A 16,076-nucleotide genomic window follows, 5' to 3' on the forward strand; every position below is an offset into this window, starting at 1 on the left:
CAGAAAAAATCCATCTCTCATGCTGCGAGCATGCGGGGAAAAGATGCAGTGCAACAGCACAGAGATTAAAAGGGTCTGTATAGCTCTCATGCTGCTCTGCTTCCCTCCCTCCAACAACTCAATAATCATGATTGGTGCTCCGTCTGCCTTTTGTGTCTGCGCCGTATCAAAGTCTCTGATAGCACAAAAGCCACAAAGAGCAGAGTCATAATTAGTTACGCAGCAAGATGTGACCGTGATAAATGTTTAATTCTCTCAGAATGAATCAAGCGTAATGATTTGAAGCCTTAAATGGATTGCATGACTTCTTGAGAAATACGTTTGATGGGAGTTACAAAACATAAAGCTGAACCAAAGGGAATGTGAGATTTTCTCAGGAAAAAAAAAAGCCAAAACGAACTAATTCCAAAGCTACTTACCGCCACTGGTTATATTTACAAAGTATTATCATAGTTTTTAACATGATTATTTGTTACAAACATGTTTTTAATGTGGCAGATAACCTTTGGAGATTTACTCGCCAGACAGAAAAATCTACCTGTGCGCAGTGGGAGTTCCTTTTGGACATCGACCTTTGGTTGTGAGACACATCAGACGCCAAGAAATGGCGACATTAAGGAGACATTAAGCAAAAGATTATTAGGTAATAAACAGAGATGCTTCGATTGCATTTTTTAAGTAATTTCTGGAATTCCTAGTTTTGAATTAATTTGGCAAAGTAAATAAATAAATAAGGGGAAAATGTCATTGTGTCCAGTGACATATCAGACAGAGCTTACAAATCAAGCTCCTCAGAGGCTTGATATACGAGGAAAATACCTGAAAGCAACACCAGACCCCGCCCTTACCGCTGCCGTGAGTCAGGGGCCTGGACTTCGTGTGACTCTTTCCAAGCTAAAGATGTTTCCAACGCTAGTGTCAAACAGCCTGCATCAGTTACCAAACAGTTATACACACTTTACACGGTGCAGTCGATTCAATTTAATGGCTACTGGCCAATATAGGTCAGTGGAGCGCTGGCAGTGTGAGTGGGCTGGAACATATAAGGATATCCACAGCAATTCAGTAGCCACCAGGCTACCCTTTCTTTCCGTTTGTCGCTCTTTCATTTTCAAATCTAACCCATCTGCCAGAATCGCTGCCCGCACACTGTTACACCCGCCATGACACAGCAACACGCAGGCATGCCAAGTTTAGATTAACCACATACAATAAGTGGTTACTCCATAGCTACACACACACACACACACTCTGTGACACACTCACACTGACCGCGGGAAGCACCTGTGCTAAACTGAGCACACACGCTTCAGCCAGCCATTACAAACCATCATCACCTCTGGTGCCTACTTCCTTTGAGACCCATGAAGCATGCATGTACAGTCTGCAGTATACTGTAAACTCAGACAGCCAAACAGAAAAACTACTCCTACCGCTTCCTCTGACGAACGAGTCCCTGTTTGTTCTTTCATATTGTCAAAAGACAAAACAAAGTCAGCAAAAAATAAAAAATAAAGCAAAGGGTAGGATGTAAAAGGGCAGCTGTGGCAGCCACGTTTTGTTTCCATCCACCTTCTAAATGAGCACATAACTAAAATATCAATACGTCTAAAGATGTCAAAAATACCCACGTACCTTCTATCATTATCATTTAGATTATTTATCTATGCCCTGAATCAAAAAAGTATGCTCAACAATTGATATAAAACTTTGAGAAATATAAAGAGCTTTTTTATTGGACTTTCCCTACAATCACATGCTAATGAGCATATCAGGGACAATGTGGTAAATCAGAACTTTCATTCATTCACAGAGTCCTTAAACTCCCACCAGCTTCAGCAGCTGACTACCATGTGACGTGTTGCACGGAGATCTGGATTACATCACAGCGTGGCGTCACCTCTGTCTTCACTCCCTTTTCTTTCTCTAAAATATGACTGAAACATAGCCCCGACATGTCATGCATAATTCCAAAGACGTGGTCATCATGAGCAGGGAAAGTCTGAATAATTGAGCACGAGTGGACCTTTTTGGAAACGCACTCACCATTAACTGTGACATATTTTGACTGGCGTTGCAGTGCCATCTCTGCCGTGATACGAAAGCAAAAAGGGGTTAACTAGTATTAGCATGGTAGTAATTTCCCACTCTGGATCCAGGCCTGCAGCAGGAAGCAGATGTGGACAAACCTCATAAAATCCCAGTCATCTGGGACATGGGGTCACTGTGCGTGCTCTGTGTGTGTGTGTGTGTGTGTGTGTGTATTTATTGCTTTCCTGCTCAGACATTTACTGTCTGTATCAAGAGTCAAACTGATGACTTTGTGCTTACAAGCCTGATTCTGTAAGTTCTGTTTGCATGTGATGTAATAACCTTCAGTCTGGACATTTTTGTGTTTTGTTCACTGATATTAGTGTTAAATGGGTGCTTAGCTGCTGTGTGAGCCTCCGTCCATCTCAGGAACAGCTTGGCACATTAAATACTTACGTTAGGTGTAGGCGTACGTAAGTCAACATCAGCAAGATGCCAGACGACCCCTTTATGTATCTACTTCCTTTCTCGTAACACATTACCCACACATGGGCTCGCAGTAAAAATTTCCTGTGTTGGCGTGTTTGGTCTCCTTATCTTGATCAATTAAGTTCTTCTGCCATGTTGGTGGATCAGCTCGCTTTCATTCTATAAAGCCTAACACACACAATAACTGCAGAGTGGAAATATTGTGTTACGTCTCTTCTGAGAAACGGTGGGCTCGGGGGCAAAGAGGCTGCTTTCTGGGTTAAGCTGTGGGAAGCGGTGAGTGAGAACGACGGAGGCTTGTGACACCAGAAGAAATTGGGAAGTCTTGTTTCTTGTTGTAGTAACATGAAACGGGTTGCCACACACACACATGCTCACAGAAACAGCAGCAGATCCCATGAGTCCCATGCTGCACCCACGCACAACAAGCTCATAAAAGCACAGACAAACACAGTTGGATCCCCTTTTTTCATGGAAGATGGTGGACTTTAGCAGCTATACAGTTTGTGTAGCTTAGCGTCGCCTGAAAACTTGTTAGTACATAAACATTTAGCTTTTTTTTTTAAAAAAAGAATGCAAATAATCGGCCTGGCTCTACTCCTGCAGCCCCTCGAGCTCACTTTCAACATGCCTCAAAGACGAGTCTGAAATAAGAGTACAACATGCAGAGCATCCTCCAGGTGGTAAAGGATTATGCCAAAGAAATCTGTTTTCATCTTAAAAATACGGCCATATTGAGCAGATATTCATGTCAACAACCTGCTCAAAGCTTCCCAACAGTTTGGTAACAGTGGCTGACAAGTTTTTCTAAGATCACATGACGTCATCCTTCCCCTGAGAAAGGGCACTTCACTGCTATGCTGTTACATACAAAAGGGGACCCTGACCAAGAGGTAGCACTTGTGCAACCTGAACATGGATGCACTCACACATACAACTCAAAAGAACACGAGGGGAGATTCCCCTGTTAACACAAACACAAAACCACAAGAACATACAAACACACACACAGACGCTCATCTTTGTCACATTTCTCTTTTTTTTGTCCCCCTCTGAGCATTTAACATCTGCCCAGCGTGGCACTTCACAGAAGTGTGCGTGCTTGCACTTTTCGCTTTCTTTGATGTGCTGCTTGGTCGTCACCTACATGCAAAGCTGCGGCGCACACACACACACACACACACACACACACACACACACCAACCAACGCACAGAGAGGCTAAACTTCTAAAACCTGTCTAGAGTACAATACTGAACCAAAAAGCATCAACATGTGCCGACGCTGGTGAGATAATATCAAACTTGGTGCGAGGACACATCACAAACATAACAGCTGGCTCAGATTAGCGTTTCAATTTAATTCCGTTGTGCAACTTGTTTCCTCTCTTTGCATAAAGTTCCTTTTACTTTTTCTCACCTCAAACGATTCACAGAATCACCCGCTGAGGATCTGAATGCCTCTACACAGACACTGTTCATATTCAGGCTCCTGTTCGTGTATGACATGAGGACATTGTGTTTGTGGAATCGTGTCCTCAGCTTGGGTTAGGTTTAAAAGCAGAATACTGCCAAATGCTTTTGTTTTTTCCGGTTTAGCAAAAATAAAAACCTTAGTTTAACTGCCAGTTAGATTTTCTATTATATTCCAGCAGTGTAAGCAGTGGTTTTATGTAGCAGGTTTAACGTTTTCTGTATTTAAGATTTTCAGCCTGCAAGCATTCAGGGACACAACAAAGCCTGCAAAAAAATCCATGCACACAAAACCTTTTTAGAGTTGAATAATTCTCTAAAGCAGCGTGGTGGGTCCATCTCTTACAGAGCGCTTCCCATAACACAGAGGTCATCGGCTCAATCCCTGCAGATTGCATGTCTACTATAAACAGCTGTGAGTTCAATCAGCCTGGCCTTGAGCTTCATTCTATACTCCGACCACCTCTTACTGCACTGACAGCATGTGTGAATGTGTGTCATTAAAAAAAATGCTTTGCAAAGCTAGGAAAAGCATAGATTTTCTCTAGTTTTGGGTGTTTTCAGACTCCAGACACAGAGAGAAACTTGTTTCACAAAACCGGGTTTGTACATCAGCAATGCAGCACACATAAATGCATCTGAATTTAGCCACCAAATCAAAGGTAACCAAAGCGAAGTGAGCTCATGCTGAGTTTTCACATCAAGTTTCACTTCAGTGACCAATAATGTACGGTACGTATGAAACAAAGGGTGCAAAAAACTGATTATGGTCCAACATGACATGTAACCGGGTGGTCGAAAGCTGACTCGCCTGCTGAAGTCATGTGATATTTAGAGCTGGGTAATAGTCAGTCCAACTGCATCTTGCATCTTATTATCTCCAGAATCCCAACAACAAATAAAATGCTTTCAACAGTTTACATCTATCAACATAACGGACTTTGTTGACACAACCTTAGATTTTAATTTCGTTCTACTTTTGCTGCCTTTTTTATTTCACTTTTTATAACCAGTCGGTTTAAACTTGTTCTGCTGTTACCAACTGAAATATATGACTTATTACATATCGTTTCACCTTTTACCCGTGTAAAGAAAATCGTAACTTACTCTAAATCCCCTCCTTTGCATATGCCCCCTGCTCCTGCTTATCTAGCATGCTAGTTGTTGACTCTGCTTTGGAAGGTGGTGGGTTGACTGAGCCAGTTGGTGACCACCCTTTGCCATCGTTAGGTTTTGTGGAACCACCAACAACATGGATGGATCAAATTTTCGAGAAGATGTGTCAAGATGGAGACCCCAGGACTCAACAGTGCACATGTTTGCCTTTCAAATAAGTTCATAATCACCACACCACTCTGATTAAAGTACAAAACTTTCCCACGAAATCTAAATCTTTTCATTTTCTTACTGATCAGTAAAATCACAGCAGCCAATTAAGAACTAGATTTAGTATTTTGACCCAAAAGTGTGCCCCACTTTCAACTTTCACCTCATGATGCTGTGCTTTTCGTCTCGAGCTTCATCGGAGGCCTTCAGAAAATATGCACAGTGTAATATGCCCGGTGTAATCTACCTCTGCACAAGTGCAGCAGGAATGAACTCTCCGAGTAAACAAAGACAGTCTGAACATTTAGCATGTCTTACGCAGATGTTTCTCATAGGGGTCAGACATGATAAAATAATAACTGAACACAATACAGTACAAACTTCCGAGATTTAAGTGCCAGGTGGAAAAAATCCGCCGTTATCCTGCTCCATCAAAATGCAGAAAAAAAAAAAAAAAAAAAGAAAACTACTGAACAAAGCATATAATCTCTTGACTCCTCGCCCCGCCAGAGCCTGTAATTATGCCTATAAAACACATTCTATATATAAACAACAATAGGCAGTTGCAGTGGGAGTTATGTCAGGGTGTTCTGGTGACTCACAGCACAGAGGAGCACACCCCATGCCCCTGTGGTATTGTGAGTTTGACTCCAGCAATTGAGAGCTTCACATGAGGCTTGACACTGGTCAAACTGTCTGGCAGCAGCGAGCTAAAGCGCTGTCTAACATATAGGTCGCAGCTGGGGAATCTTAACTGTGCTCGGTATGCTGACACAGCCCACCTGCATGCTACCGGGACAGGTTTTCTTGGTTCCTGGCTGGTGTGTTTCCTTAATGATCGCACCAAGCTGATGCTGTCAGCAGGAACAAGAAAAGAGCTTGAGGCTGCACTGACACTGACAACGTAAAGCCGCGATTTAATTCATTTGTGAAAAATTAACGGAAAGGATACAGTTCATACTAAATCATTTGCATGCCCTGAAGACACACCTTTATAAGAAATATTAAACTGTCAAGCTACCGCCTGAAGAGATGCACGATAGCCTAAAAAGCTAGCAGGGGATATGTTTTACTGTAGAAACAAACGACTGTACATCACGCCAATGGAACCGAACTGAAAGAAAACATATAATAAACTGTTTGTTTACAAAAAAAGGGGGACTTTGGATTGATATAATACAACGTTCTATAGCAGCGAAGGCTAGAGGCATATTTTACTGGAAGAACTCATGACTGCCTAAACAGAAAGCAATAAGATCACACCACCACTTCCTATTATTCTTCCATTTGCGCGCTATTAGAGGACTGTGGTTGCAAAAGGCAATTTGACGAGGCGTGGATGTGTGTAACGATGTGAATGTGAAGTATGTCTGTTCTAAAAAGAGAAGCTACATTTATGCGGTTGAATAGTTTACATGATGAATTGAAAGTCCAGCCGAACCGGCAGTCATGAAAAATACAGACAGAGTGATATTTTTAAATCATGAAGTTTCACTGGTCACAGAAAAATGTTCAGTATCTGATGATGGTACGTACTGTGAAATGGATATGTAAATAAGCAAATCATCAAACAAGCATCAGTTCATCTGCTTTTGTCCATCCCTGAATTCCTCTCACACAGCTCAATGAGAAGTCTGGCTTTGCGTAGCTTCTCTTCATTTTGGTTTTCTAAACCAAAACACTCACAGCACAGATCAGAATAATATATCATTGGGCACAAAACGCTTGTTTTTCCAAAGACGTGCTTAAAGCATTGATCCAAAGTGTGCTAAAGAGTTGACAAAGTACCAAGTTTAAAGCCAGGACAAAATGTTATGAAATAGGCCAAGAAAGAATGTTGCAAGCTCCGGCAAGCAGCTTGCATGAAGTGGGGAAGTAAGGAGTGTGAGTTTGTTTGCAAATGTAGGCAAAAGGAGGAAAAGTTAACCAACACCGATCAGCCCTTTTCCTATACAATCACACCCTAATACATAAGAACAAAAAAAGTGCACGAAAAATAACTAATTTATGACTAATGCTCAGTTTACCTGAATCCTTAACAGTCATTTAAATAGTTTCATTCAAATGACCGCCGCTCTTACAACAAAATTTCAAAACATATCAAATCATAGCCACCCCACAGCACAAATATTATGATAGAAGTGCCAATTCCTGCTGTGGCTATTCCAGCTATTTCAAAAGCCTGGGAGTGGGAGAGGTCCTGTGTGGAGTCGAGAATTGCAACATCCAAAGATGTGGTGAGGACAAACTTATGACTGCCAGTGTGCGGTCATCACAAGGGAAAACAAAATGCAACTAACAACCAATAACTCTTCCTAATCTAACACAGATTAGCTACTGTAGAATTAAATCTGCTGTATGCATCCGACACTCGCTGAAAGATTGGATTGTAATCACAAACAGGACACATGCTGCAGCTGATCTTTATGAAATGGCTTCTAGAAAAGAGGAATGCACTTTTATCTTTTTGGATTTACACTCAGTAAGATTTACACTTACACTCACTAAGTGCAAATATCAGTTTCAATTCAACATACTGGTAATTTCAGATTTTAGACCTTAAATTGTATGTCTATTTAACTAACTGTACATGCAAATTGAGGTATTACTTACCTAGAGTACACAAGTGCCCAATTTAGTTAGTCTATAAATATTTAATTGAGCTTTCCAGCAATATTCAATTAAAAAAAATCTAAAAGAACACAAGGAAACCATAAGGGATAATACATGCAATTAAGCTAATTTTTGTGGATATTGACTGCAGATTAAGTATAGGAGAGGACAATGAAGCACTGCACTGTATCCCAACAATCAGACAGTAAGCGAAAGCCACAATAACACTCCTCTTTAGCCTTAGCTAAGCTGCTACAGCAACGCCACCTAAAAATTAGCCCAGGGCCGGAGAGTGGCGTGAATGTGTCCCTGTGTTGTTGTTTGCCTATTTTCCTTTAAAGAAACATAAGTCGGTGCTGTTTCTGTGGTCTGGGAGACAATGCTAGGCCGCCATATAAAGCCTGGAAATTAGAGGAAAAGGAAGAGGGCAGTGTGGCCGCCCCTGCCTCACCTCCTGGGGGATACAGGGAACCAGGAGACGGGGAGGGGGGGTAGGATATGGAGGGTCAGTATGAAGGAAAAGGTGGAGATTGTGAAGGAGAGAGGGGTCCGAGTGAGATAGAAATAAGATAAAGAGGGCTCATGTTAATTTTGACCCACCATAAAGTCGCTGCCGAAGTTGTCCTCTCCCCTCTCCTCGTCCCCCTCGCTCATGGCCTTCACCCCCTGGATAAACTTTCTTAGGATGCCGGCTTGGTCCATCCTTCAGTCCTCTTGTAACGTTGCCTTTTCCTTAAAAAAAATCTCCCAAACAAGCAATGGGAGGACAAATGGAAAAAAAATAAAACAAAGGAGGACACGAGGGAAAGGGGTAAGGGGAATAAATAAAAATAAATAGGCTTCACGGGTCCTCCCAGGGAGTCATCGTCGGTCCACAACACAACACATTTTTTTATTATAGCCCCATGTTGTTTCTCCCTTTCCTTCTTTCTTCTGGACTGTTTTCACAACGACAGCGGTTAGTCCTAAAGAAGAGAAGCAGCGGCCGGCTTTCTTACCCTCCAAACAAGTTTACAACCGTAGCATAATAAAAACTGTAAATGCTTGGTTCTGCGTGAGCAGAAAAATACAGAAAAAAGACCAAAAAAGCCCGGTCCGGACAGTCTATGTACCCCTCCCTGTCTACCTCGATTGCCACATTCACACACTGCTGCTCGTTATTCGCTAACTGGAGAACATCCGGACTGGGCAAAGCCAACGAGAGGTAGGCCCGCCCACCACATCTTATCCCTATCACTGATTGGTCAACTGACAGACAATACTAGAATACTATTGGCTGAAATGGATGTGGCTCTACCAAAAAAGGCAGATCTGATTGGATAGAAGGTGTGTCTGTTGTTTTGACGCTCACGGTCATTGGAATCGTAAAATCTCAGTGTAATAATGATAATAATAATCATGACAATAATAAAAATGTTAACAGTAAATTTATTGATAAATAAGAATAAGAAGAATCTAATTGTCTTTTAATTGTTGTAAAGAAGTTAATTACTTTAACAGCATGTTATAGATAGATTATGGATTCCCTATATAATCTGGATTAAGATATAGCCAGAAATAGACAAAAACAATCATGTAATGTCCCTTCATACAGTATATAGTGACAGGTATATAATTCTTTTTTCTATCTGAATAATATGCTTTTTCAAGAGCATGCTGTTGCACAGGTAATACCGTTATATATAGATAAATATGGAGTAAAATTCCTGTTGTTTCTATTGTGGTAAAAAAAAAAAGTAATAGCAAAGGCTATAGTGGCATACGTTTGATTAATAGCAGCATAGCAAACCAGTAGCAAAAGAAAATTTTGTGTGATAAAGCTGACAAAAATAAGGAGAACAGAAAAAGCATATTTGTTTTTTTGCTTTTTCTTTTTGGGTTGAAGCTGTTGAGGGACAAGAACTCAGTGGACTCTTATTCATGATTAACTGTCCTCCAATAAACACTTGAAAAAAGAGAATCGAGTTACTTTGTTTTCCTTTAGTTCTACCAGAGACAGAAAACAAACCCATCTATTCAGGGTGAGTAAGAGCGAGAAGGAGAGGGGATGCTGTCTCTGGGCCAAAAAGCTTTTTACTCACACAAGCTGCTTGTTGTTGCTCTTGTCTTCTAACTTATTTGCTTGTTATCCCAGTGCATAATCAATGTTTTCTTTGCCTGGTTTTCCCTTTCTTCCTCCTTTCAGCATTAAGAGGGACAGAATCTGCAGCCCTGCTGGTGTTGAGAGTTTTACTTAAGTTCTCCTTTCTTATCCGAGTCAAATTTAAGTGGCCTCAGATAGGTATTGAATATAATCTGTATGTTTTTTTGCATTTATAATTTAATACCCTGCAGCGTTGCGGCACTTCAGCACTTGTTTAAATTGTGTTTTTATGTATTGTTTTTTTCTGGCTTTATTGTAAAGCACTTTGGGTACCTTTGGGCTATTGTAAAGGGCTATGTAAATAAATTTGATTTGATTGGATTTAATTTATATGCCTCAAAACTACTGATTATTTTCATTATCTGTCAATTAACTGCTCAATTAATGTTGTTTTTCCCTTTAAATATGACAGCTGAGAGGTGCAACATTTCACAAAACACAGCAACTAACAGAAAACACAACATTTCATCACACAAAATTAATAAACTAATTAGTCTTAAAGAGTTTAATCTTAATCGTGAAAATAAAAAAAAATCACATCTGCATTTATGGAGACTAGGGAAAATAATACTTTTAAATATGTGTTAAAGTCACAGGAATGACTCACAGCATCACAGTTTTATATACTGACAAACTATTCCTCTACTGCTAAACTGTTATGGCACTGAGACCTGACAATAGACTTTGATCAAGATAAATGGCTGAATTTTCCAGCCTACTGTGGGAAAAAGCGTCAGGAAAGCTATCGGAACGTTCCGAAAACATGAAACTACACACAAATAATACCACACTCCAATGAGACACCATCGAATTGAATTAATAAGGGAAACTTTATGATGGGAGCGTAAAACAAAGGTGGGAACTTTCCTCTTCTGTGAATAGAAAGGCACATTAGTGAAACCGTTAGTGCTGCAAGTCATAATTTCTGGTTTTATTTCTTGACAATTTTTTTTTTAGAAATGACAGAAACAAAACAGGAAACAGCATCTGTGCAGAATACACAGCCTCTCAGAAAATCCCAACCTTTAACACACCTTAATGAGGGTTGTGCAACATCTTTTAGATGAACTGGCAACTTCTTTTCCAGGTGTTTTTGCATAGAAAAAATCTCATTTCTAATTGTATTTTTGAGGCAGCTATAGGACATCGATGTTGCTGTGGTCTTCTGCAATGTATGTCCAAGTCTAATGGCTGTATGAAAATTAACATTTTAGGAAAGAACTTGTGTCTGTCTCTCTGTCACTTCCTTTTCTAGGCCCTGGCTCTGGTTACTCTGTACTGTATCTGACCCTGACCTCTGACCTCCATATGGGGGGATGAGGGCCAGGGGTTCAAAATTTCACAACAGGGTTCAGTTACATATCATATTATCATTCCCCTCTCCCTCCTTAAACAATATCCTCTGCCTGTCCACCTCTGCTCTGTCTTCCACTGTTTTATCCTCATTTTAAACTTGCACTCCTTTTATCAGTCCTGTCTCCCTCCATTCCTCCACCTTTTAACGATTCTTTTTTCTTTCTCCTCCTTTCTAGCTGGAATGTGCCGCTCAGAAGCAGCTGAGTGCAGGAATGTTGCTGTAACAAGCCTGTACATAACCCGTAAGTAGGGAGGTTCCCTGCACACCCAATCTATCTCTTCGTGTAGTTGACTCTTTTCCTCACTGATAAACTCCCTATTTCCACTCCCTCTTGTTCTGTCTTTCACTCTTGCAGCAGAGGGAGAGCATGAAGATGCATGTTTGAGAGCAAGGCAGAATGAGAATTTCAGATCTGTACCCACACACTACATAGAACGTGAGCCTGCCTGTTGCAGCAATGTTGTTGGGTGAAAATGTCTGCCCTCAGGGCACAGGAATGACTCAGTGGCAGGTTACACAATCACACCATGCCCCCCCTCCAGTAGGAGCCTAAAAAAATCTTCCATATTCTGTGGTTATCAATTCAATGAAAAGCCTGAGTAAAAACATTTTCAATGAAGATGCATTGTGATCATTATCACTATCTGTGGCGAGATCTGTACAAGATGAGGAGTCACAGCCTCAGGCTATGAGGGCTCATTAAAAGACATGAAAACAATTCCAAGCATATGTCTTAAGACATTCATGCTATTTTGCCAGACCTAATTCAACATCTTTAAATCAAAATATCAGAAGAAGCACCCCAGCGCCATCATCAAAAACCCTGAGAAGGACATTTCTTTTAGTATAATGGTGTTAGGACTCCACAGTGTGAATGAATCTGTGCTTGAGTATTGAGACCACTTAGGCCATTGGTCCAGCTAGACTACAACACTTAATGACACATACTGTAGGAAAACATTGAGTTCTTTCACCTTGTTCCAGAAAAAAATAAGAATCTGTTTACCTTCAAACTAAGTTAAAGCCTGCTCATTGTCAGTGTTATCTTCCCAAAGTTAGTAAGAGTACCTACAGACCAGTCTGAGGAAGGCCAGCAGCATCCAGTCTTTTGGCTTGAATTTCACTTTGAGACACAATTAATCCATATATGTGACCATATGTAGACAGGTGCATGCCTTCTTTATTGTGCCCAGTCAGCTGAAATAAGGCACAAGCGCACTTCAGTCGGGTTGTAGAAGCAACTCAAGGACAACCGATGGAGGAGGGATGCACCCATTGTCTGTATTTAAAAGGTGGGTCATCAGAAATGGTACGAAAAATGAAGGCAATATCAGCAAGTAAGTAGAGGTGCCTTAAACCTGCATTCTATCTGAAGTCATACTCACACGACAAGATTTTCAGTGTTGTCTGATTATTGCACTGTTCATGATATACTCCGTACCAACTGATTCCTTATAACATTAAACATGCTAGCTATTCTCTCAGGTACTGTCTACATGAACCTCAGAAATCAGGTATTTGAAGCATTTTAACTTGGCTTAGTGATTGATGACCGCTGAGCTTTGTGTAGCCACAACCCCAAAAACAATGCACTAACGATCTGTAGTGATTATGGTATGAACAAAACTACATCCAGGTGCACTTTTGCGACTGACTTTGAAAGCATTAGCTAATTAGCAATAAATGCACAACTAATTATATTATTTATGTAAATTCTTCCTCATAAGAATGGAATCAATCAAAATATTAAGGATAGGGACAATAGATTACATTTTATAGGATCAAAAGTATTTTACTTCAGATTGAGAAAAACATACTGTAAGTATCTGAACCAAATATTGATACATCAGTCTGGACCAAAGTGCTTGATCGACACCTTTAGTCAAATCAAAATGATCAAAAATGAAAAACAGTAGTCAACACTGGTTATTCATTAAGAACCACACAAGATTAATTAACGTGAAACTATTATTAAGATGTGTGTGTGTCTGCAAAGTGGACACAGTGGTGTGGTGGGTGATGTGGCCCTGCTCAGCACTCCAGTCTGTGTATGTAAATGTGCTCCCGAATGCAGCGACAGTCTCGGTGTGGTGCTTCCCTCAACAGATTCCAGCCAGCCCGTCCCTCTCCAGTGACACATACACATAAACACACTGGAATGTCTCCATTTCCTCAGAAGATTTGCATTTGACTACCTTGATAATCACAACCACGGTAATCATTATCTCACGGCAAGCATTCATGTTAAGATTGACTTTTTCATTCATGGAGAGTTGCTTTTAGTTTAAAGGGGAAAAAAAGAGATCTTCACAACATGAATACGCACAAACATGCACATACTCTGGCAGGCGGCCAGGTACTGGTGGCTGGACTCTCAGTCAGATTTAGACATGTAATTACTGTCGTAACTTTTGGGAGTTGTGTATTTGTGTGTGTCTTTGTGAACTTGTCTAAATATACTGCCTGTGTTACAACACGGAGTGGGTTTAAGGCCACAGACAGACACTTAGTCCAAAGAGGCAACAGACAACTCTCTATGAGACCATTAGTCTGCAGATAAGTAGTAACTGCACAGTTAATATCCAGATACAATTCAAAATGCTGTCAATCAATAATTTGATGCAGACAATTGCACACAACGTCTGAACAAAACTCTTAGTACTGGGAGGTAACTTTAACTGCCCACTGGCACCACCTAGTGACCAAAATGTATCACTGTCCCTTTGTTAATCTGTCTTTTATTGTGCACTGGATGAGTTAGTTTTATAAATTCTATGTAGAGCATCAAAAAATGGGGAATAATTTTGTGGAAGCACATTGGGATCAAACCAAAGAGCACTCCAGTGAGAGGTAATTTACTTCAATCACTCTACAATCTCTCTGTGAGGTCAGAAAAAAATTATCCAAAATGATCGTGTACAGATTTTTCAAACCGTTTCATTGTAGCATAGTGATGGATTTTTTTTCCTTCCAGGCCATTGATTAGCTCTATTCCATCTGATGAGTCTAATTTTTATTTCACTCAGTCAAATTCACCAGAGTCTTGTTCCAGTTTTTAAAAAAGCTCCCGTTGCGCCCGGATGCCATATAGGATGGAGCTGAATCTGAAATCATCTTTTTATGGGTCAAAGTATAGGTTGCTGGGCCTCTACAAGCAGGAACAGATAGTTTATGTTCTGACTTATGCGAAACTTTGAATTTACAGAAAGGGTACATTCTGTGTAGTAAATTTAAACTTTTTACACATTTGAAAGATACATTCTGCAGCTCTTTAGTGACAGAACCGTGATGTCACAAATTATGGCAACTTATCAGTCAGCAGTACAGTATATATAAGGCAGTATAGTATAAATCAAATCATCATAAATCATCTTAAATCATTTGCCTTTGGTGGAGAAATGCCTATCACAAAAAACAACTTATGACAAACTTATGACTTGTAAACTTGCTTAAATCAACACTGACTAAGTTAACAAAAAAGGATATTTTTTAGAAAAGGAAATTTATTTCTTGTAATGTTAAATTAAGGCAATGTGACTGAATCATAAAAAAAGAACCATTACCTACCACTGCTACATGGAAAATAGTCAAAGCTTCACCCAGTTTCCTATAACAATGTCCGGCATGTGTTTATTCGCTGAGACGCTGATTGATTTTAGTTTTGTTGAGTTGTTAAAAAAAATGTTTACCTGATGAAATTCCAGCTTCAAGTGTTTGTGCCTGGTTTAATCCACGACTGCAACTGATCATCGTGACAACAGTAATCGGAGCATTTTAATTTGTTTTATGCACAGGAAAGACAGCTACCAAGATTTAAAGCGGGAAACCTTGTTGCTGTGAGTCAGTCCTGTATTTGATTTGGGTGTTTCATACATTTTTTCAAGGCTTCCTGTCTGGTTGTGTTGTCTTGAAATAAGTTTTTGCTGCATTTGCAGATGATTGCAAATTGTCTCTGAGACACAAAGGAGATGCAACACAACATCTTCTCCAGTAGACAAATAGATAAACTTAGAGTTCTGTTGAGAAATTAACTGAAAAAACCTAAATTAGAAAAGATTTGCATTTACAGTCACTATTGTTTTCACATGTTTGGGATTTCAAAGTGGAATCAAAGGTGGAACAGGTGGAACTATTCATATTTAGTGGCTATTGCTTCATATTTGAGCTCATTGCATCAGCAAACGTATTAGACTGATTCACAGTCTGTATTTACAGATTTGTAACTCTTTAGTTCAGTGTAACATGACTGAAAAGACACAAAGGTAAGAAACTTTTTTATATGTTACTATGATTGATAATTCTTTGGTATTACAGTGAAACCAGCTCATCTTTGTGAACTTTTTCCCACCAGGTCTGAGATTAAAGACAAATGGGAGAAGAGCAGAGGAAATGTCGTGAGGCCGATTACCTTCTCGACTTTATTTAGCCGCTCTCTTTGCTCACCAGTTTTGTGACTTTGTTTGGTTTAAATGGGGACAAGTGTGATGGAAAAAGCAATATAGCAGCTTACACAAGCTGTTGATTTAATCATTTTGAGTGTCTTCAACTCTCACACTGAATTGTTTCCGCTTTGTGACTCACCCCAGGTTCACGATCACCTGGCTTCTCATTTGACAAACCCTGCTGTTCGTAAATGCACCCTGCCAG

At 40.1% G+C, this 16,076-nt stretch overlaps 1 protein-coding gene across 3 annotated transcripts in view; it reads right to left on the minus strand.

Annotated features, from left to right (window-relative positions):
* The window catches only part of ptpn12 (protein tyrosine phosphatase non-receptor type 12), a 38,704-nt gene extending 29,607 nt beyond the window's left edge, over positions 1-9,097 (minus strand). For all 3 annotated transcript variants that reach the window (XM_072377050.1, XM_072377048.1, XM_072377049.1), the window contains exon 1: positions 8,530-9,097. In XM_072377050.1, the coding sequence (XP_072233151.1) occupies positions 8,530-8,631 (102 nt within the window). In that variant the 5' untranslated portion in view covers positions 8,632-9,097. The remainder of the gene's footprint in view (positions 1-8,529) is intronic.
* Between the last annotated feature and the right edge of the window lie 6,979 nt (positions 9,098-16,076).

The sequence above is a fragment of the Leuresthes tenuis genome, unplaced genomic scaffold (assembly GCF_036924035.1).
Source record: "Leuresthes tenuis unplaced genomic scaffold, fLeuTen1.0.hap1 SCAF_23, whole genome shotgun sequence".
Taxonomy (NCBI): domain Eukaryota; kingdom Metazoa; phylum Chordata; class Actinopteri; order Atheriniformes; family Atherinopsidae; genus Leuresthes; species Leuresthes tenuis.